The 24998-nt window shown below is 36.0% G+C and overlaps 2 protein-coding genes across 2 annotated transcripts; one reads left to right on the forward strand and one right to left on the reverse strand.

Annotated features, from left to right (window-relative positions):
- The first annotated feature begins 15325 nt into the window (after positions 1 to 15325).
- On the forward strand, positions 15326 to 22758 carry LOC142640997 (beta-amylase). Its single transcript, XM_075815344.1, has 8 exons — positions 15326 to 15741; positions 18412 to 18477; positions 18673 to 19071; positions 19278 to 19442; positions 20027 to 20290; positions 20375 to 20584; positions 22058 to 22297; positions 22386 to 22758. The coding sequence occupies exons 1-8, from the start codon at positions 15481 to 15483 to the stop codon at positions 22578 to 22580; spliced, it is 1800 nt and encodes a 599-aa protein (XP_075671459.1). The 5' UTR covers positions 15326 to 15480; the 3' UTR covers positions 22581 to 22758.
- LOC142640996 (putative pentatricopeptide repeat-containing protein At3g11460, mitochondrial) lies at positions 22695 to 24960 on the reverse strand. The gene has a single exon (XM_075815343.1). It carries the CDS (start codon positions 24890 to 24892, stop codon positions 22766 to 22768), a length of 2127 nt encoding a protein of 708 aa, XP_075671458.1. The 5' UTR covers positions 24893 to 24960; the 3' UTR covers positions 22695 to 22765.
- Between the last annotated feature and the right edge of the window lie 38 nt (positions 24961 to 24998).

Genomic DNA, 24998 nt, shown 5'->3' on the forward strand with positions numbered 1-24998 from the left:
CAGACTATTCTATGCTTACTATTCGCCTAAAAAAACCTTAATCTCGAAAGCCACTCTATCGACCTCTGTTTCGCTTTGAAGCCATGTGGCTGCAAGACCCACGATGTGCCGAAGTAGTCGAAGAAGCCTGGCATGAGGGACTCTATATTTCAAATGGTGACCGGATCATCAATCGCCACAACACATGCCGCCACCGCTTGACAGAATGGAATAAAAGTGAGTTCGGCCATGTGGGAAACCAATTGAGAGACTTGATCGTAAGTTACAACTCCTTGAACAGAATCTAATCCAAAATGAAGTTGAAATATGGGAAGTACGGGCTACTTTGAACAAATGGATGGATGTAGAAAATACCATGTGGCACCAGTGGTCAAGGAACTTGTGGATCACTGATGGGGACCGCAACACCACTTTCTTTCACTAGAAGGCTTCAAACCAAAAAGATAAAAATTCAATTACTGGCATTTGTGACTCAACAGGACAGTGGCAGGAGGATGACCATGTTATTGAAACCATCATCTTGGAGTATTTTGAGAACATTTTTTCGTTCAAATGGACCTGTTGACACATCACTACTTGTTGATGCAGTACAACCAGTGATAACGGAGGAGATGAATAGTTCCTTGGCTCAAACCTTCACAGCAGAGGAAGTACACAAGGCATTCAAGCAGATGCATCCAAAAAAATCCCCCGGACTTGATGGTATGCCCCCACTCTTTTACCAGCACTTTTGGTCTCTTATAGGTGAGTGTGTCCAAAACTCTATTCTTGACTTTTTTGAATTTAGGTATTATACCTCCAAAATTCAATGAGACACACATTGTACTCATCCCTAAGATCAAGAACCCCAAAAAGATTACTCAATACCGACCTATTAATCTATGTAATGTTATCTCTCGCATTCCATCCATGGTTATTGCTAATAGATTAAAATGGTTTTTTCCATCCATTATCAGTGAAAATGAAAGTGCTTTTATGTCTGATCGTCTCATCATGGATAATATCCTTGTTGCTTTTGAAACTATGCATTACCTAATCAAAAAACTTGTGGTAAAGTTGGTGAGATGGCTTTGAAATTAGACATGAGTAAAGCTTTTGATCGTGTTGAATGGGGATGCTTAGAGGGTATTATGCTAAAAATGGGCTTTGCTACTAAATGGGTAAATCTTATGATGCAATGTATTACCTCTGTTACTTACTTTGTCAGGATTAATGGACAACCTCGAGGCCACATCACCCCTTCTTGTGGCTTGAGACAAGGGGACCCCATATCCCATTTTTTATTTCTTTTTTGTGCAGAGGGACTATCAGCACTCCTACATCAATCCACATCACAGGTCTCCTTAGAGGTGTTTCGGCTTGTCCTCTTGGCCCTCGGATTTCCCACTTATTCTTTGCTGACGACGATATCATCTTTTTTCAAGCAACCCCAAAAAAATGCAGCCATCCTAAGCATCTCTTGACAATATATGAACGGGCATCAGGCCAACAGCTCAACAAGGACAAGACTACCCTTTTCTTTAGCAGAAATACCCCACATGACATACAAGAAGACATAAAAAATCGCTTTGGAGTAGAGGTGATTCGACAACATGAAACTTATTTAGACTTACCATCACTAGTGGGTAGATCAAAGACAAAAACCTTCAGAGCCTTAAAAGAGAAGTTGGATAACAAACTATTCGGATGGATGGAAAAACTACTATCACAGGTAGGGAAAGAGGTATTGATAAAGGCAGTTGCACAAGCTATACTGACATACACTATGAGTGTCTTTAAACTTCCTGACTCTCTATGTGATGACTTGATCAGAATAATTCAAAGATTTTGGTGGGGTATATGAAGGATGGCAAAAATAAAATGGCATGGCTTAGTTGGGAGAAAATGTGTGTTCCTAAAGAAAAGGGTGGGCTTGGTTTCCGAGACCTAAAAGCTTTCAATTTAGCACTTCTTGCTAAACAAGGCTGGCATCTACAAATGAATCCAAACTCCTTAGTTCATCAACTATTAAAGGCACGTTACTTCCCACATACAGATTTCATTCATGCTGAGTTGGGTTCACGACCATCATATGCGTGGCCCAACATCCTTTCGGCTCAAAGGGTTGTGAGAACGGGTTATCGCTAGCAGGTTGGAGATGGGGAGTCCATTGCCATGTGGACAGACCGTTGGTTGCCGCAACCTACCACATTCTGGGTGTTGACATCTCCACCCTCTCATGCGGCAAACACCAAGGCAAGCTCCCTCATTAACCCAAACAGTGGTGATTGGCATGTACACATGATCAATTAGTTGTTTCTACTTATGGATGCCACTTCCATCTTGAGCATTCCACTCAGTCGTCACAAGCCTAGAGACAAGCTAGTTTGGGCCTATACTCCCAGAGGCAACTTCACGATGAATAGTGCGTACAAGGTGGCCATCTTTATGACTCGATGTAACCCGGTTTCATAAACATCTGATGGCGCGCTTCACACTAGCTTTTGGAGGAAAATATGGAATCTCCATACTCCAAGCAAGATAAAGCTTTTTACCTAGAGAGCGTGCCAAGATATTCTCCCTACAAAAGCCAACCTCTGCCATCATCATATCCTTGACTCACCAACATACGAAACCTGTAATGTTGAGCTAGAGACGGTGGGACATCTTCTTTGGGACTGCCCTTTCACTAAAAAGGTTTGAAGCACCTCAGATATCCCGTTTGATAGCAACAGACTCAATTTCATGCACTTCAAGGATTTTCTTTGGCACCTGATTTTCAAGTAGCACATATGCTCTGAACTATTAGAGCTAACAATCACCACGACATGGAGTATTTGGTTCAATAGAAACAAAAACCGACTGGGAAATGCCTGCCAATCCCCTCATGAGATTGTCCACAAAGCCCGATTTCTGCTTCTAGAGTACCCGCCCCCCACTATTTAAGGACGATTCTGATACTAGATGGGTTCCACCGACATTCCCATGGTACAAAGTAAACATGGACGCCACGGTTTTCTCCAACCTTGGTGCAATTGGCATCAAAGTGATTATTCGTGATCATGAGGGTTCCGTGGTTGCTGCCATGAGCAAATGCCTTCCTTTGCCGCTGGGACCTTTGGAAGTTGAAGCAAAAGCCATGGACGAAGCTATACATTTTGCATGGGAGATTAACATCAGGGATATCATTCTTGAAACGGACTCATGCACTGCATAGCATGCCCTTCAGGACCCTAATGCTGCACCGATCTCCATCTCTAGTCTAATTTTTGGGACTTGCCGAAGACTTCATGACTTTGGTACTTTTGATTCTCTGCACGTGAGACGACAAGAAAATAAGCCAGCTCATACCTTAGCAGCCTATGCTAAAGATATAGACTCTTTTGTAACCTGGATAGAGGATTGCCTATCTTTCATTGAATCGTTGGTGATTCAAGATGCTTTGCTATTTGCCCCAGTTAAATAAAAATTATACATTTCGTATAAAAAAAAAAAAAATTCAACCCTCACAAACTATAGTAGCACAATATTAAGAAGTTTTTTTTGGTAGAAACGGTATTATGAAGTTAACAAAAAGTTAAAACACACATATCAATTAATAACACTTAATAAGGTGACAGTATGTATCTTTGGAGTTTGGAACTTTGGAGACCTCACATAGTCACATTCACTACCCTATAGACCAATATGATGTGTCAATAGCACTTCCTCGATTAAAACCAATAATAGTAAAATAAAACTAAATCATCAAGCACAAACAAAAAGAACACCATAATTTATGTGATTTGAAGATATAACTATTTCCATCAGTGATGACATGTGAAAAATTCATTATAAGACAGTGAGATTATATTCTCTTAAAAAACTCAAAAATTACCACAAAGATTTACATCAGTGATGACATGTGAAAAGCTCTCTTTCTCTCTCTCACACACAAACATGGAGGCAGCAAGAATACCACTTTCCCCTTTTATATGGCGGCTTCCATATACTTGTGAAAATATATCTAGTTTTATGCATGTTGCACTGTTTAATATATTTTTGTGATTCTTAATTAATTAAGAACCACTAAACTATATGAATATTAAAATAATTTAATTAAGTCGAATGATAAAATTGAAAGTAAACAGACGAATGCACATATATGTAAGCTTAAGTTTATTATATATAATATAATTATTTGATTATAAAATTTGTGTTTAGATAGCTTTTATTAAAATTGAAAGTAACGTGAAACGATATTTTATTTCAAATTTTAAAATTTGTGTTTAGATAGCTTTTAGTCACAATTTATGAGAAAATTTATTATTTTTAATCAATATAGACTTATTGAGGTCTTGAATTGAAATAATTGAAAATATTCATGATTTTAATTTTTTAAATTAGAGTTTAATTTGAAATCACCATAAACTATAAATGAACTATTTACTTCATCCATGTCTTTTAATTTTAATTAAGGGAGCCACTTGATCGCAAAGAGTAAATAGACACTTGGTGTAATCACGATTTCTAGGATCCAATTTTTATGCGTATGTATGTGGAACATCAAGCCCTCGTTTGGAAAGAGTGAATGGAACGAAATGGAAAGGAATAAAGAGACTAATTTTAGAATATTCTTTACTTCCTCTTGTTTTAGAGTTTTAATGGAAGGAATGGAAAGTCCATTCCCTTATTTGAGAGAGTTTAAGTGGGAGGAAATGGAATGGGTAGGACTAAGGAGGAAACCTTCATTCTTCTTTATTTTCTTAAAATCTCAAATTTTCATTCCCCTCAAAACTAGGAGGAATTGGACGGAATGAAATTAGATTTAATGACTTTTTTACTGAAACTCCCAAACTACTCATATATATTCAACCATTTATTTTAAAAGCAGAAGTCTAATAGTAATGTTATCATAAAATTATTCCATTCATTTCCCTCTATGTTACTCTTAAATAAGATTACTTACATTTCATTCATTTGTATTCATTTCCATTATTTTATTTTAAAACATCTAAATAAGGTTACTTAGGGTCCGTTTAGATACAACTTATTTTGCTGAAAACTGAAAACACTGTAGCAAATAATTGAAAAACGCAGATGATAACTTTTTACTGTAGCTTAGCTTTTTTAATTTAAGGGTTGCGTTTTTTACTGTTTTTATTTTTATTTTTTTGTGCCTTCACTCCTCACCCACCCTAGCTTAGCAAGCAACACCCACAGGGCTTCGTTGTCATTCCTTCGCTGCCTCCGTTGTTGGTTAAGTTAACCGTGGCACAGCCCGTTCTGATGACTTCTGCGGTGCCCGGAGAGTACCAGAATAGGGTATTTTTCAACGAGGAAGATGAAATCTAAAACTGTTTCTCCACTTATTTGGTTTGGTTAGATTGTGGGAGAATCACGAAGGAAGGAGGAATATTTCTGCTTTGTTGAATGCTATTGTGCATGTTATTCATTCTTCTATGACATTGTAAATAGAGGGGAACAACTATGTGTAAGATCATCATTCTTGCTTATCCATTAAATTATGAAGTCAACTCCTTTAACCTTTCCTCTTCTTTTTACAAAAAGTTTCTTGTATTTAATTCATTTTCTTTTTTACCTGTTTCATACAGTGTAAGCATCAATTAGCTACAAGACTAGCTGCATCCTTGGGAACTTGCATTGAAGTTAAGGTGTCTGATGAGAAGTTAGCTTTATTGCTATCAAAACTCTAAAATCATTCAATTGAATACTTTGCATCTGGTGTTGAAGTTTTGCATGAGCAAAGAAAAGCAAAGAACAAGTTGATGTGTTTGCAATATAGAAGCCAGGTTTAGTTAAAAAGGTAGTCCATGAGAAAGTCAAGTTGAATGTGTTCATTAAGTTGTACTACGTGATTTTCATTTTGTGAGGAACATTTCTTAAATATGAATCTTAGCATCCATAGGCATTGGAATTAGAATATATTTTTCCTTATGTTGTATATGTGTGTCTATATACACTTTGCCAGCAATTGATAGTTACGGTTCTTGGTGTCTTTAAAACAAATTCAGGGTAGATATTGTTTTGTAATTTTTTTTTTAAATTTCCAAGTTCAACGTCGTTTACTGTTGTAATCTTAAAATCCATTGAGTTAAAGGTAGATATTGCTGTAATCAGGGTATATACAAATGCATAAATTAAGTTTGTGAGCCATCAATTTTGCTTACCAAAATCACCATAATTTGAAAATGGTATATATATTCAAGTTTGTGAACCATCAGTTATGGTCCCCACAAAAAATTACCATGATGTTAATGGTATTTAATGGTTTTTCCTACGATGGATGCATCCTACATATTGATGCTATGATATTGTCCCGAATCTCTTTCATCTCAGTTTCATCCAACATTGAGATCACATTTGCCATGACATTGTAATGACCTCCCTCACTACGTCCATATGTGCCCCCTGTAGAGTTGGAACGTTCAACATCGTTGTTTTCATGTGCTTTAATGAAATTGTGAAGAACCATTGTAACAACAATGATGTGACATTGAGTGCGTAAGTGAAAGGGTGGCATACTTCTTAAAATTCTCCATTTATTCTTCCAAACTCCAAAAGTTTGTTTTATGACCAAATGAAGTGATGAATGGAGATAATTAAATTTCTCCTCTAGACGATGCAACTCTTCACCTCGGTCAAATTCAGGGATGTGGTACCTCTCCCCCTTATATGGTGCAAGGAAGCCTCGCTTCATAGGGTACCCTGAATCAACAAGATAGTACTTCCCTGCAAAATTACACGTTTAGTACATTAACATTTTCACTACATAATACATACTTTAATACTGTCAATTATACTGCATATTTACAAACCAGGTGAAGGTTTTGGGAAGTTGTCACTCTCATTATTGAGGCAGCTTAAAAATATCTTTGTGTGACGTGCTGACCCTTCCCATCCAACACACGCGAATGTGAATTTCATGTCAAAATCACATGCGCACATGCAATTTTGTTGTTACGATCCCTTTCCTTCCTCTATACGGGTGTTGCTCATCACCTGGTATGACCACTTCGACGTGGACCCTATCAATCGCACCAATGCAACTCTAACCATTGCCACAAAAATACAATGTGAAAAGGTATACGCGGTATGACAATAAAGATAATTTGAATAAAATCAAGTCAAGATACCAAATTCACAAAGTACCTTGAAATGTGGCCAATATCGATCTGAATGCTGAATATGTTCTGGCACATTACGAAATGTACGATCAGTAGGCTTGATAATGTTTGGCACAATTGTGGCTAACAATATAACTACCGTGGCCACGTGTCGATGCATTGTCTCACCCGAATGTTGAAATCTATCCTGCACTACTCTATTACTTGAGGCATGACCAAGTACTACCAATGTCATTGTCACAGATTTTTCCAAGCAAACTCTTTTAGTACCATTATATCCATATTGAGTGCGCAATGTATTACACAATTGTCGAAATACATGGCTTGACATTCTAAAGACATTGCGACATTTCTGCTCATTTCCATTTAATGTATACTATACCCATTCATACCCTGTTTGTATATTGGTATGCATTGGTACTTTGGTCATATAAGTCTCCACGTAAGCTACACATGCACACCCAACTATATATGCTGTGAGTATAATGTCGTCGGTTAGGTCGAAGTCTAAGTCATTTACCAAATCCATCCTTTTGTATACACTTAGACTTCTTTCTTTTTTTTGTTTGTGGAAAGCCAAGGACACGGAAAATATGGCATAATCCTTCTGGAAGATTTAGAAATGCGTTATCTGACCAATACACACATATTCACTAGTCAATTGGATATAAAGCAATGCCACAGGGCAGAATTAAATCATTTGCATAAACTACACTTCTTTCTCCAAGCATTTAATATAGTGATTTTGATGTTATTTGAAAAATAAAATCTTAAATCATTTGCATAAACTACACGTAAAACTCACAAGTGAAAAGCAGAAAAATTAATTTTGCTCAAGTGGAGTTTCTTATTATAAATTGTATTGTGTAAGTCCATGTTTCCAGCCATTGTGATTTTGACACCAATACATATGATTTGGATTTTTTTTTTAATAGCTTTTACCAATATAAGCTTTGAATGTAAAACTAAGGTCATGTGTCAACCCACAAGGCACAAGTCACAACCAAAAGTTTAGGAACCTTGCCCTACCTATATTAATTAAAAAAATTTCAAACTACACCAATTCAAGAGCTAATTAACTACAAATTGGCAAAATTACACATTCAATGATACGATCAGTCGTCAATCCAATTTTCTTGTACACTTTCCGTTACTCTTTTTATAGTTCAACACAATTTCATTCTATGCAATTGTCTCATTTTCATATGTTGCTTTGTTTGTTGAAAACAAAAGCATAATATATATGTGTGGTACAAAATAATATGTGTGCACTAAAAGTAAAGCACTAAGAATTATCTACTTCATCAGATTATGTATGTTACAAAATATAAAGCACTTTTACAGGGTGTGTTGTATGAATAGGTTCGGTCAATTCAAATATACGGTCTATAACATTATATAAAAAGCTTGGTCCAAAATCCCAATTAACAGTAATGCTGCTGAAGTATGCTAATATAAGAGACACAAACCTAGATTTACATACATAGGGATGGCTTTTCTTAAAAACCAAACTTTTTGTTTTAAGAATCATAACAACAATGGCACATGGAAAATGTCATTCATTTTAAGGCCATTTTAATGATCACAACCTATCATGGAATACTCAAGGAGTTCATATATTACTTCCTAGCACAAATATAGTACTTCCTATATTACTTCCTAGCACTTCCTAGCACAAATATAGAACTATAGTACTTCCTAGCAAAATGTAAAAGATGAGTACATGATGATTATATCCAAATCAAGATGAGGACACTGACCAAGAGAGGCCAAATTTTTTTAATAGTAATAAATTTTAAAGACATATTTGTGAACACACATAAAAAATAAAAATAAACAAAAAAGAGTGCAATAGGTACATTTTTGAAAATCCAATTACTACACAACACCACATTTAAGCAACCTTATCGAGACAATCCCCTTTCGTTCAGGGAAAATGAAAGTGAGGATTCCTTTGGAACTACATCTCTAGCCACTTCAGCTGGATGTCCTTGTCATGAACAAGTATTGCAAACATGCTCCTATTCTCTACTTTTTCCATGAAGAAGAGGGTGTTGAACATATAAAGGCGATCACCCGATTGCACCCGGGAAGACTCAACACCATGTCTAGAATTTCTTTAAACTTAGTAGTTGCTGTGGAAGCAATTGGTGGACGAGTACTCACAGTTCTACTTTTTACAATAACATTTGAGATGCTCTTCAAAGAGTTGGACAGCTCTTGCACAACTGAACGCTTTTTTCTTGGTTTCTTGCAAATTCCCCTAACAAGGTGGACACCGCTTGCGAAGCCTTTCCCCTTATCTATTGTCGGTCCTGCCCTCAACAATGATGGGTCTTCAACCTCCATTGGGTCAACATTCACAGAGGGTTGACATTGGGGGTCAACAAACTCTTCGCTATCAACGGCGTCCCCGGACCCTTCGGTGCTTTCCTTTGGCATTTGACCACTCATACAAAATGCATTTTTCCCTGTTGCAATTGTGCCTCCATATATGATGTCCATGGAGTCAAGATTTGGCATACCTTTTTTTCTAAAGGTTCCTACGTTGGGACATGCCTACATGTAGACAACTAGTAATTAGAACACAATATAGTTGTAGACAATGGACATCGCTTTATGTGAAGTGAACTCACCGCAATCTTTCGGGTCCACCACTCATCACTGGCATTAAGCTTCCCAGTTCTAGCATCAACACCCAACCCACTCTCATGCTCAAAACAGTCCTTATACTTCCTCCAATTTTTCCTCAGATGATCCCATTTGTTTTTAACTTGCTGGTGAGTCACCACTTTTCCCATTTCTCCTAACTGCTTAATCACTGCATCAACCCCTTCCCTTCTCAAATATCCTCCCTTCCTCTTGCCCTCTAGGACTTGAACAATACACAAATCACAAACAGCTTTTAGTTCCTTCGATTCTTTCCAATCTTGTCTCGCATCATCACCACCGTCATTTGATTTCTCCTTACCCATTTTTGCTACAAGCTTGGTCTATACTTATTGAGGCATTTCAACAAACAATTCATGTGCATGATATGCAATGGTTATGCATGCCCACATGAAAAATAAAAAGTAAACTCACATAGTCCACATACTAGTGTCATGGCAAACACAAAAACTACACAGACTAGTTGAACACAAAAACCACACACACACAAACGTTGAACACAAAAAACCACAAATTCAAGCCTCATGGAAAATAACCACAGTATGAGAAGAGAGAGTATGAGAAGAGAGAGAGCAACTTACTCGTGAATGCAGAGACCCACAGTGGTGGCAACGACGTCCTAAGTGGAGAGAAGGTGTGCTCGAGCGAAGGAAGAACAGAGCTCTGGATCAGGTAGGTTTGTTCTGCGTAATGGGTTTCCTTTGTTTTGATGGATTATGGTGGGTGGGTAGGTGCAGCTCATTGAAGAGGAAGAGGACGGAGCATTGATGAAGCGCATTGAAGACATCTGCCACAATAGTTGAGAGAAAGAAGGGGCTGATGCGAAATAGCCGTTGCACACCGTTTTTGTATTTCTTCCTCTGCTTCTTTGGTCAGATCAGTGAATGAAGAAGAAAATATCCCAGGTTTTAAACTGTCCCAAAACGCATCGTTTGTACACGTACAGTGAAATAAAAAGAACAATACACACGTGCTTGTAAAATGTTGGTTTAAAAAAGTGCGTTCCAATGCGTTTCCTCTGGTCTTGGTGTCCGTAAATAGTACACGTGAGGTACGCTCTTGCGTTTAGAAATTTCTTACGCGTTTCAGCTGGAGGTTGCGCGTTTCCTGTAGTGGGCACTGTAGCTATGGGACCCACACCGTGCTAGACGTAAACGCTGAAACGCTATCCAAACATTACCTTAATTCAATTCAATTCCTTTATTTTCTATTCATTTTCATTGTTTAAATACATTTCATTCCATTCATTTATGATCGTTCCATTCCATTTGCTTAAATATATATGCTTGATTTTTTGACAAGTGAATTGCACTTATCGTGACGCTTTCAATGTTTTCATTTTTAGACCTATTGTGGTGCTTCCAAACCACCGTAATAGGTTTTTATTATGTAATTACCTATTGTGGTGGTTTAAAAGTGACGTTAATAGGGTTTTTTTTTTAAAAATCAATTTTCATTTTCATACCTAACGTGGCACTTTCAAACCACGGTAAAAGGTTTTTATTTAGTAATAGATCTTCGTTCGTTGATTACCCATTGCCAGTGTTTTTGAAGCACTGTACTAGCTCCTTTTTATATATATACTAGTCACTAACCTGTGTTATGCACGAAAACTTACTTATTTGTGAGGTAAACTAAAATAATTTTATAAAATCTTAAATGGATTAAGAAACTACACCATTACATGATTTGCTCTTGTATGACTTCAATTTATGTACAATTTGATGAAGACGCCATTGCTTGAACGTGCAATGGCTTACAAAAAATTTGTCAGAAAATTTCAGATACTGCAAAAAATAAATTAAAAATTCAGATATTAAAATTTCTGAAAGACCAAAAAATATTAAAGAATTAAATTATTTACGGCTTAGAAATTAATGAAACAAAACAAAATATATATGACTAAAAAATAGAAAAATATAAGAAAAAGATTGAGTTACATTTAAAAATATAATCCATGGCTATAATCTGGCACCCTATCATAAAATATCACATTAGTGATGTAAGTGCACAATTGCACCTGGACCCAAAGAAAATTATGGGCTCAGGCCCAATGAGCCTTAAACAATAAAATTTATAGAGCGTGGGCTTGAAATCTAGATTAGAGGTACTGAGAACTTAACAACAAGCTATGGTGTGTAAACACTTGTAAATAATGAATGATAATTGCTGATGGACCTCCTCGGACGTGAGCTGAGGACCACTTCTATATTATTTCTCTTTCTTTCTTAAAGATTACAATTCTTAATTTCTTTCTTGGTTACAGACTGTCCACTTTTCTTTGGCCTTTACCCCCCTTAAATACTTCTTTTCCTGATGCTTTTGCATAGTGACCAGAAGTTTCAGCTTTACTGTTCAGGGGTCATTTCCCCATTAATGCGGCCAGGGAGGTAGGTGCAGAGTCTTTAATGTGGAGGTGGCAGCCTTTGCTTATGATATTTTTCTAACATTGGTGTATCTAGAAAGTTCAGGGTTTCTCCCTCTTAACCAACAGTCTTTCCTGAGTTCTGCCTTGACCTTCGTAGTGAATCTACGAGTTTTCTTGGGTCTGTCCGAGGAGAAACTCACCCTCAGATGTGTCCTTAGACTCTCAGCGTATGGGCCGATTCGCAGTACTATCAAATTTTTAGCTCAAGAACAGATCGGCTCTCCTTGCTAGAGCCCAAGGGCCCAAATGCCCGCTTGGGTCCTTTTACTCCCCACAAGTGAAGTAGAGAGATAATAATAATAATAATAATAATAATAATAATAATAATAATAATATCAACGTTTGAGTTTGAGTTTAAGTTGAACTTGTTAGAGAGATAGAGTTTCACTCCTTGTTAAGTTTGGATTAAACAAAAATAATTTTGTTTAAAAAAATTATGAGTTTGAGTTTGAGTTTGAGTTTAAGTTAGATTTGTTAGAGAGATAGAGTTTTACTCATTGTAAATTTGGACTAAACAAAAATAATTTTATTTAAATAAAATGATAAATTTATTTAATATTGTGTTGACATAAAAAATTGTGAGAGTTTCAGAAGTTTTAGTTTATATATATAAATTATCAATTATGGACCTATTGCGGGGCTTTTGAACCACTATAATAGGTCCTATATAAAGAAAGTGCCGCTAAAGACCCTTAAAATGCGGTTATAAACCAAATGTTTTGCAGTACGGTCATAAGTGTTGCTATAGGTCACGGTTTGTAGTGGCATTTATCAAAAGCGCCGTAATAGCCCACGTATAGTGGCGTGCTTAGATCGGCTCTTTAGTAGCAGTGACGATATTTTTCTTGAAACCAAACTTGTTATCCAGTACTCTAAGCCAAATGACTTTTTTGCTACCTCTATTACTGTCGTATATTCTGCCTAAACGTCGGATAAAGTAACTTGTAGAGTAGATTCTCAATTGATTAGTTCACTAATAAAAATAAACATATAACATGTCATGGACCTTCTAAAATCAAGATCCCCAAAATAGTCATCATTTAAAAAAGAAAAAGAAAAAGACGATAGCATATGTACAAGCTCTCTTAGAAATTAGGATATCACAGTCACAAGTGCCTAGAATATATATGAAGATCCATTTTGATGCACTACTCCAAATGCTCTTTTCCAGGATCTACCATAAGCCTATACACCACCTTTACATGAGAGATATCAGGTCTAGTGTACATCATCAAATACATGAGACACTCAATTGTGTTAGCATGCTTTGACTACTTATTTGAATATGGAAGTCACTATGTGGATAATTTGAAATCGGTAGCAAGCAGAAGCAGATAGCCTTTCCAAACCCTTCTTAAAATAGTTATTCTAAGATAGCAAAATTTATTTTTTATTTTTTATTTATACAAGATAAAATTCTATTCTAACATAATCTAAGTGTAAATATGTATGAAATTCCTTCCTGGAGACTTGAATCTCAGCCCTTACCTTCCACACCTCACAAGTTTTTATACTTGTATAGTAACTACTGTACTAAGGGTGCGCGGTGGTGATAGCACAATTTATTAGCAAACCCTCTGATGGTAAATTTCTATTCCTAGGATCATCTGGTAGCTCAAAGATGCCTTCATGTCAAATTCTTCACTCAGCAAAGACGTCAGATTAACTTCTCTGTTACTCTTTATAGGAAATAGCATATTCATCAACATATAAAGCAAAGAAATATGTAGAAGTTATTAGCAAAAACTTAAAAATAAATGCAGTAGCCATACTCACAATGTATCTATGTGTTACCAAGAATGTGTCAAATTTTTGTACCGTTGCATTGGAGACTACTGCAAGGTCATATAATAATTGTCGCTGTTGTGAAAGTACACACAAAATAATAAATAGCAAGCACTACAAGATATAGAAAATTAATGTGGCTAGGCTAACTCCAAGCCTACCTCCATGATCAACACCAACAACATTCACTATTAATAATACCTCCAATAATACCTCCATGATCAACTCCAACAACATTCACTATAAATAATAGGAATTACAACTACCAATAAAATTAAAAAAAAAAAAAAAAAAAAAAACTCTCAACATGCAATAAACCAACTCAATACACTCAAAGGTGCTCCCATATATACTAGGCAAAGCTATACTCTAGTCTCTCACCAGACAAAAGCTTTGCACTTAACTCACACATATAATAAAGCTACTCTACCACTCTTTTTTACAAGGATGTCATACTTCCTTACTATTTCTCTTTTCAATGTGGGACCTAACTCTTATAATATAAGCGCATCTCCTTGTTATTCTTCTAGGCTCTAGCCGATGTGGGCTTCTAAAACCAATGAGGAATTCTCTAAACACTCCAATCATGGGGCTGAACTCAATAGTTGCTACCGCATTTTGCCCTTATGAAATCTTAAAACCTTAAAACACACACACACACACACACACAAATGGGAAAAAAAATTACTCTTATTTCATAAATAAAAAAACCTTGATTTGATCCAATATACAAAGCTCACTCAAACACATTCACTTGGCTTAATTAAGTCAGTCTATAGGTTCTAAGTTAAAAATGTGAAGTTTGACCAACTTTGACAAAAAAAAAAAAAAAAAAATCCGACTATCCAATCAAATCAATTCTTGTCCCAATGCCATGATAATCAATTTCGTTTAAAAATATAGGTAGTATATCAAATATAAAATGAGCAAGATTTTGTGACAATGAGAAACCTTTACAAAACTAAAACCCTAAACCTAACTGAAATTAGGGTTTGATTGAAACCCGACCACATATCATCAGAAAGGTTGTAGGATAAAAAATCCTAGCAGTTAGTCTACAAGAGACTTAGGTCTATTTACTTATTTTCACTATTTCTGGTTAAAGAAACGAACAAACAGAGGACAATGACATAAATAAGAAAAAGAAAAAAAAAAAGAGAGAGAGAAAGAGAGAAAAAAAAGGAAGTATACGATTGTACTTTAATTAAGGTGCATGCAAACGTGAGGACTCCATTAAAAGCGGACAAGCATACATCATTTTTTACAAGCTCATAAAGCCTACTAGAAATACTCCAACCACAAAACATATATAAGAACCGATAAACCAGAATTCTCTAGCAAGAAAATTGAGGAGTCTTCCATTATTCCACTATAGAATATATAGTTTCATTCATTAATCTTCGATTTCCTCTTCTGCTACTTGACTAGCACATATTTATATAATATCATCAGCAGTTGAAACACATTGATAAGCATACATATATAGCGACCATGGAAAGCATTCTATATTCAACACAAGGTGAGATGGGAAGGAGAGTACTGGGGCTTCACCATAGCAGGCATATTGACTGGGAAATTCCATCGGCAAATCAAGTTAAAGGTGCACCAGCAGGAGAATTGCAAGTAAAGAGGGTAGGCGTAGGACTCAGTCATGCTCTTACTACATTCAGTGCTGGAGCCGGTGGTGGTGTTGTGAAGAGTCTCCAAGCTGTAGCGCCTCATGAGTTTTCGACCAGAGAACAACAACAAGAGGTAACGTACTTCTTGGACATCATCAATTTCTGCTATATCTAGATATCAAAATAAGCTGTGGTCAGGACAACTCAGCGAGTGTGTGAATGAAGTGAATTCATTAGCCTCCTTCCCAGTCCCACGTGTTCAAAAACTGTTTTGTTTTAGTCTGTCTTGGGGGACCGGTTATCCTTGTCATTTGGCAACAAATGTAATGTAGCTCAAAGAGACTAACATCACCCTAGAAACTAAAAACTCACAATGTAATTATACCCCAACCAATTTCATCTGTGGCACCGGTGATCGAGCTAATGACCCAATACGTATTTAGACTCTTTAATTGGATCTTTTAAGCATACATATTAGCCGATTAAATCTGGTCAAATTCAATAAATTCTTTATAAAATCCTTTCAGCCCGATCGAACTGGTTCCTTGAAATCGTTTGGTATTTTCTTGTACTTCAAGTCATTTATCTATCCAAGCCTAAAATGTCTTTTCATAACTAGTTTAGCATTTTAGTCTTTTGAAAAAAACAGAAGAAGCTATATTAAGGGGAAAAAAAAAAATTAATGAATACAAGATCTTTTCCATTGTACCTTAACTTATGTGTAGTTATTTGGAAGAAAGTTATAAAATTTTTAAATGGTTAAAAAAAATTTCTTTTCAAATTTTAAATTGTTTTTCATAATAATTTGCCGTTAATGAATGAATTATTTCTACTTTTATTTGTGCTGACCTTTTTTTTATCATAATTTTATCTTTTGCACTGTGGGAACTAACTCTTATACTAAAAGTGCACATCTTTATTATTCTCCATAGAGAAAGAGAAATGTGCATAATATTTTTACAATACTTTCACAACAAATTGTAGAAAGTAAATTATTATTAGTTCTAATTTAAACTCATATTTGAAATTACATTTTTGCCAGCTAGTAACAGGCAACAACAACCTACCACTTAAGTAGGGCCGACTCAAGATTGTTTGAGGCCTAAGGCGAGAATTTTATAGGGGCATTTTTACATCTAAATGTCACTTAAATAATATTTATTTATTTTTATTTAATTTCAAATCAATTATTAATTCTTACTTATTAATATGGACAATTCACCCAAAGTGAGCTAATAATAATTACTATATAGGTTTTACAAATTGGCATATCACCAATAAAAGAAAAGTTATTCAAACATTCATTTTATTATATTATTTAAGTAACACTAATCATATTCTTATCACATCAGTCTCTAAAATTTTTTTCCTAAAATTTGTATTAGCTTTAGTATTTTTCATGCATTTAATGGTGACTGTGTTGTATTATTATTATTATTATTATTATTATTATTATTATTTTGTGGAGAAAATGATGAACGTATTACAAATTTTACTTCAAAAAGCTTACAAACTAATGTAGCAATGAGGTGGCACTTTAACAAAATAATAAATGAGTATTGAATTACTTCATTGGTGAAGTATCAATTTGTAGGACTTATGTAATAAAACTTGTATTATACTAGCATAATTTTAATATTTTAGGCCTTCTTAAGATTGGGATAAAATATACACCTAACTCACACTTTTTCTTTAATAAAAAAAAAAATTGGGCCGGCCCTGCACTTAAGATTTGTTATAAAAAATCCTTTTAAAAAAGTGTTGTGAGAATATTTGATATAAACATTTCTCTTTCTTTAATAATAATAATAAGTTAAACTCGTTCTTCTTTTATGTCTTGTCATATAGGCATTTTGTTTGCATATTGATTTTATATTTATATACTGTAATTTAAGGGTTTAATGATTAAAAATTTTGGTATGAAATAATTGTTCAGCTCTTAATTTTTTTTTGATAAAAAAGGATTAATGTTATCTTTTCGTTATACAAATTGTACTAATCATTATTATTGCGTTAAGTAGGTCATTATATCTTTAAATGTAAATTATCTTAGATAATTTTACTGTATTTAAGTGAAGTAATAAAAAAAGGTAGTGAATGAAAAAAAAAAAAAATAGAAGTGGTACAAAACACATGTCAATTGAAAAAGTAGCAAAGAATATGACTTTTTTTTTTTTTTTTTGAGAATCAAAAAGAATATAACTTCATATTGAATGAATGGTGAAAAAGAATATATTCAACTCTAACTAGTCTCTTGAGTGACCGTATTTAGGCACTTACAAGTGGAGTGGTCCAAACTCCAAATGTCATGAAAAAGATGACCATCTGTTTTTTTTTTTTTTTTTTTTTTCAAAATTTTTACTTTTGGTGAGAAAATAATGTTTTTTGGGCCAAAAGTAATGAAGGATAGGGCCCATCTTCCATCTTGGCTACCAAGGTAGAGTGTGTCAGATTTGAGACAGGGATGGTCCCCTCTCTGTGTTAAAAGAATCAGCCCGGCCCAGTGGTAACATTGTGGGCTGCCATCTTCCATTTTGGTTTTTAGTTCACCACTTAGCCCCCACAGACTCCGAATAATATACGTATCCATTTAACGCAAAAAGATAAGGTGCCATTATCAACAAAAAAAAAAAAATCAGTAGAAAATGATATACTATATACGTATAAATATAAAAGGATGCAAGACTGTGCAGTAAGATGTGACATCTCACATTTGCAACCAATAAAGAAAACGAATTGTGGAATCTCCATTTCCATTTTCTTGTAGAGTTCCTATAACTTTTCTCTTATTTAAAAAATGCAGGCTTCTTCTCTCACCTACAATGAAAAGATGCTGGCAAACTATGTCCCAGTCTATGTGATGCTCCCGGTAAGTCTCAACCAAATCCTATACACTGAACATTTTTTTTTTTTTACAGATATGATATAATTTTATTCTATAGCATCCATTTCATGGCAATCACTAGATACAATAACGTTTGATCTATGTATTCTAAGATAATATTAAAAACTAATATGTGCTAATATATATTTATATATTATTTACTCTTTCTTTGCGCATCAGTTGGGAGTTGTTACAATTAATAATGTCCTGGAAGACAAAGCCGGGATTGAGAAACAGCTAAAGGAGTTAAGAGCAGCTGGAGTGGATGGGGTAATGGTAGATGTATGGTGGGGGATCATTGAATCCCAAGGACCTAAGCAGTATGATTGGAGTGCTTATAGGAGCTTGTTTCAAATAGTCCAAGACTGTGGATTGAAGTTACAAGCTATAATGTCATTCCACCAGTGTGGGGGTAACGTAGGAGATGTTGTTAACATCCCACTGCCACAATGGGTACTGGACATCGGAGAATCAGACCCTGATGTCTTTTACACCAATCGCTCAGGTAACAGGAACAAGGAGTACCTCAGTCTTGGTGTGGATAATGAGCCTCTCTTCTATGGACGAACTGCTGTTGAGGTAATCCTACTTCACACTATTGGACTAGACTACTTGCATCCATAGCCTTCTATTACTGTAGTCTCCTCAGGGTTTTTGAAACTGTTAAATATATGTTCTATGATAAAAACTTGGACTTGCTATATATTAGATTTGAAATCCATCTAATTACATGAACGTCTGTTATATACTGACACCATGTTTAAATTGATTATTGAACCATACAGATATATGGAGACTATATGAAGAGCTTCAGAGAGAGTATGTCAGATTTTTTTGAAGATGGACTCATAATAGACGTTGAAGTGGGGCTTGGCCCTGCGGGGGAGCTAAGGTATCCCTCTTATCCACAAAATCAAGGATGGGTTTTCCCAGGCATTGGAGAATTTCAGGTGAGATTGTTTTTTGTTGCTTGGAAGTCCTTGAGCAAATATTCAAGGAATAGGTTTTAGCTTTTATGTAAGTGCACTCATGAGGCAGGAAAAAGGGCTCTAATACCAAAGATGATGAAGCACAAAATTTTGAAAGTATTTGAGAGGAAGGAAAAAAAAAAAAAAAGATCCGCTTAGAAATCAACATTTAGGGTTTTTTGGAATGTGGGGAAAGGAAAACAGAACTTAAGAATCAACACCTATGATTGCCTAAATCATCACCAAGCTATGGGAAGAATTCAATGGAAATTTTATTTGCCAAATCAAGCAGAACAATACTGAACTTTGGGGTCTTTATATAGGGTTCCAAGTTACATTAGTGAAAGAAATGAACTAACTTTCTGACCAAGTTAAGAAATGAAAATAAATTCCAAACCAAGTATGAAAGTAAATAATAATGGACCAATTACAGAAAGGAAAATAACAATTAAATCCTAGAAAAAAAATAATGCGTAATAAATATCAATCAGTCCAACTAGCAGTACAACCATGTGATCTTTGATGTTTCTAGCACTTAGCCACATACTACTCGTTAAATGTTGCAGTGCTATGACAAATATCTCAAGGCAGAGTTCAAAGAGGCTGCAACAAGTGTAGGCCATCCCGAGTGGGAATTGCCAGATAATGCAGGGACATATAATGACACACCAACATCTACAGAGTTCTTTGGACAAAGTGGTACATACCTTACTGAGAAAGGGAAGTTCTTCTTGACTTGGTATTCTAACAAGTTACTGAGCCATGGTGACCAGATCCTGGATGAAGCAAATAAAGCTTTCCTAGGCTGTAAAGTCAAGTTAGCAGCCAAAGTATATCTCATCATATTGTAGCCTTCGTATATTACCATCCACCATCTTTAATCAATGATATGATTCACGCTTCATTGTGAACAGGTCTCCGGAATCCACTGGTGGTATAAAGCTGATAATCATGCTGCAGAGCTTACTGCAGGATACTACAACTTGAAAGATAGAGATGGGTACCGACCTGTAGCAAGGATACTATCCAGGCATTATGCCATTTTGAATTTCACATGTCTTGAGATGAGGGACTCTGAACAAAGTTCTGACGCCAAAAGTGGACCTCAGGAACTTGTTCAGCAGGTAAAAACTTATAAATTCAACCCATTTTAAGACCTCCCATCTCATGTTTATTAATTTTTGATGAGATATGTTGTTTGGTGTTGTGAGTTGTTTTAGAATTTTTCATGTTGCAAAATTTGTTTTGATAACATCCACAAAATTCTTTTTCACAAACACACACACACATTCAACGGTTAAAAAGACCCTCATTTTTACAAATATTCTTATTAAGATCTCATTAATTACTTTCATTTATTACATTATAAACCTATCTCTAAACCCAAAAACGTTTGACGTCTGACTCTCTCTCTCTCTGTTTCTCTCTCTCTGTCTTCTCCACCATTGCTCCACCCCCACAGGATGCCGGCAGGAAAGTATTGTGTGAGTTGTTCTAAACTCGACATTAGTTGGAAGAGGGTCATCCATGACCTTCAATGTACATGCCATAACTCACCCGCCATTTCTTCTTCTTCCTCTACACCCTCATCTTCTTCATAGCCACATCATCATAGCAAAGCTTTTTCTCTGTTTCGTTTTTCATTTTATTTCATTTTTTGGACTTTTTCATTTGTAGATGGATACAGAGTCATCAACCCAAATGACCGGGGGATGAGATAAGCACATAAATTGAATAATGCCAGTTTGTAATCTTTTTGGCTTGGGGATAATGTTCTTTTATTCTAAATCTGAACTGGGTTTGTTTGTGTGGTTGCTATATAAAAAGCAAGCACGTCAGACTCAAGCTAATGCTCATTCGGGAATTTCAACAAACAGGTGAGAGACATATTAAATTTGTCCATGAAACACATGCATTCATGCTTATAATTTGAACAAGGAATCTTTATAGATAAACCAAGAATTGGTGAGCATCATACCTAAGCAAAAAGAAGAAAACATTTTTTTTTTTTTTTGCAATATATGTTTAAGTACTCAATTAGTTGGAGTCTCTCCGTTATCTTCAATGCAGTGCTCGATTTGTTTTGTTTTTTTTTTTCTGCAACCTGTGGAGGTGGAGCAATGGTGGAGGAGACAGAGAGAAAGAAACACAGAGAGAGTCAGACGTCAAACGTTTTTGGGTTTAAAGATAGGTTTAGAATATAATAAATGAGGGTAATTAATGAGATCTTAATAAGAATATTTGTAATAATGAGAATTTTTTTTAACTGGTGGATCTACTTAAATCCAACGGTTTAAAAAATGTATAACTCTAAAGTATTATACCAAGTATAACTTGAACCCATCTATATATATATATATATTTCCTTTGTTGACTGTTAAATACTATGGGAAATATGAAGTTACATACGGGAGCGTGCAGAGCACCATGCCTAGCATCTCAAGATGCTTCTCACCAAGTTCTAGTCTTTAATTGAATTGAAGTATATTTTGTAAAGAAAAGACATTTTTTTATTAATGAAATTTATAGAAAGACCTTCAATAAATGATGAATAAAAAAAAAATCACATTGACACAATGTTGTACATGCATTTTCAGGTTTTGAGTGGAGGTTGGAGAGAGAACCTTGAAGTTGCAGGAGAGAATGCACTTCCAAGATATGATCGTGATGCTTATAATCAAATCCTCCTAAATGCTAGACCTAATGGTGTCAACAAAGAGGGCCCACCAAAACTACGGATGTATGGGGTGACATATCTTCGCTTATCAGATGACCTATTGCAGGAAAATAATTTCAATATATTTAAGACATTTGTGAAGAAGATGCATGCCGATCAGGTGAGTAATTATCATAATTACATACTTCAAAAAGTATGCTCCTTCAAAATTGAAATGATCAAATGCTCTCTCTCTCTCTCTCTTATAGGATTACTGTCCAGATCCAGAAAAGTACAGCCACCACATAGGTCCATTGGAGCGATCAAAACCAAAAATGCCAATTGAATATCTGCTAGAAGCAACTGAGCCAATGGAGCCATTCCCATGGGACAAAGAAACAGATATGAGTGTCGGTGGTGCACTTTCTAATTTGATAGACAAGATCTTTTCTATATTTAAGTGAGAACATGGCCAAATGTGAAGAGAAGCAGCAGTTAAAGAATAAAAAAAAAAAGAGTTGGTTATGTGGAAAAAATAAACATCCATGGTGGCAATGTTGAAACAAGTGTTTGGTATCTGCTTTTCAAATAAAAGACCTGTATTTTCATTTCTGTATCAAATGTACAATTATATTGCACTTAGTATAACTCACCAATAATCAGAGCAAGAGCAAGATCCATCTTTAAAATGGTGAAACCTACGGATATCTCTCATGATAATCTCTCGACACATGAGCTTAGAAATTAGTTTTGTCACTGTGTGGCAATCTCCACATGTGCGAAGATTCTTAGTTATCCTGATTATGGTCCCTGGACCTGTGTTGATAAGAGCAAAAACAATAGCCAGCCTTTCACTGTGATCCCAAAGCATCTTCTCCTTTACTTCTTTGTCAACATCGTAAAACACTGAATTTGTATCAGGCTTGTATCCAGCCTCCTTCAGTTGCTGTTTTAAGTCCTCTAACTTGGCATATATATACTCTGTCTGTTGGTGTGACCTATCTCCAACTAAGAACCGATGAACCTTCTTATCTACCTCGACAAAGCTGCAGCCTGGTGGTTTTTTCAGTCCTTTCTTTCTCACCATGGCTCTTACTCTTTCAACATCACCCCACCGTTTCTCTGCAGCATAAATATTGGAAAGGCAAACATAGCTACCCACACCTTTAGGGTTCATTTCAAAAACTTTCTGTTCCAGAATTTCTGCTAAATTCAAATTACGCTGCAGCCTGCAAGCGGAAAGCAGTGCAGCCCATATATCATCGGTAGGAACAACTTCCATACTTTTGATAAGCTCGTATGCTTCATTTAAGTGCCCTGCTCTACCGAGAAGATCCACCACACATGAATAGTGAGCAGGAGTAGGCTTAACATTGTACTTGGTGGTCATTCCATGGAATATTTGTCTGCCCTCATTTACTAGTCCTGCATGACTACATGCCGACAAAACTGAAGTAAGAACGCCCTCATCTGGACAAACATTGTTTGCTATCATGGCTTGAAAAATGGTGATAGCCTCTCTTCCCTTCCCATGAACCCCATATCCTGTAACCATAGCACTCCAAGAAACCAAATTCTTTTTGGGCATCTCATCAAAAACACAGCGTGAAGAAGCCAAGCTTCCACATTTAGAATACATGTCTAGAAGGGAAGTTCCCACTATGGTATTCACACCAAACCCTTTCTTAACAAGATATGAATGAACAGATGTGCCAAATTGTAAGGCCATGATTTGATCACAAGCTCCAAGAACAGTCACAATAGTCACTTCATCAGGCAGTGCCCCTTCTGTAACCACTTTACAGAAAAGTCTTAAGCACTCAAAAGCATCTCCACTCTGTTCACAACCCGAAATCATAGAATTCCATGAAACTGTATCTTTCAACTTCACCTCATCAAATAGTCGCCTTGCGTAAGTTGTAGAGTTACAACTACAATACATTTCAATAAGAGCATTTCTCAAAAATTTGTTAGACATTTCAGCATTGTGTCGAACAACATACCCATGTACGCCTTTCCCTAGCTCCAAGGCCATCAGGCCAGCACAAGCAGAGAGGAGACCAAGCAAAGTAGTCCCATCTACAGTCATTCCAGCTTTTTCCATCATATCAAAAACCACCAAAGCCTCTTTCGGGTTCTCATTTTTCACATAGCCCGAGATCATAGTATTCCAAGAAGTTAAATCTCTCTCAGGCATTCTATCAAACAACATCCTCGCCATCCCCATATCCCCAAACTTCATGTACATGGCAAGCAGAGAATTACCCACATAAATATCTGAGTCCAACCCACTAACCACAACCTCACCATGAACCCTCCTCCCAATTTCCACAAGCAACAAATAACCACAGGCCTTAAGAACAAAAGGGTAGGTGAACTTATCCGCTTTCCAACCAAAAGCCAACATTTCACGGTACAAAACAATAGACTTGAAAGAAGAAGTAGAGCCGCCATTACAAGCATAACCCCTGATCATGAAATTCCACAAGAATAAGTTTTTGAAATCAATCCCATCAAAAATGAACTGGGCCTGGGGCATACGGCCACAACTAGCATAGAAGGCAGCCAGTTTGGTGTTGAGATAAGTGTTGTTTTGAAGAGTGCCAGAAATAGTGATGTGGGCATGGAGCTGGTGGCCTTTAGTGAAGGATTTGGTGGTGGTGAGGGACTGTAAGATGGTTCCACATTGCAGAGAGGTGAGAGGGAAATGGGTGGTGGTAGTGGTAGTGGTGCATAGAGAGTGCTTGAGGAGTTTGTGAGTGAGAGAGCCATTCATGAAGGAGAGAAAGAGAGAGAGAGAGAGAGAGAGACTGAGAAGTAAAGACTAAAGAGCTATGGACTATGATGGAATGGGTAGTGTGGCTCTGTGTGAGAGAGCTTGG

Source organism: Castanea sativa, chromosome 6 (assembly GCF_040712315.1).
Source record: "Castanea sativa cultivar Marrone di Chiusa Pesio chromosome 6, ASM4071231v1".
Lineage (NCBI taxonomy): Eukaryota > Viridiplantae > Streptophyta > Magnoliopsida > Fagales > Fagaceae > Castanea > Castanea sativa.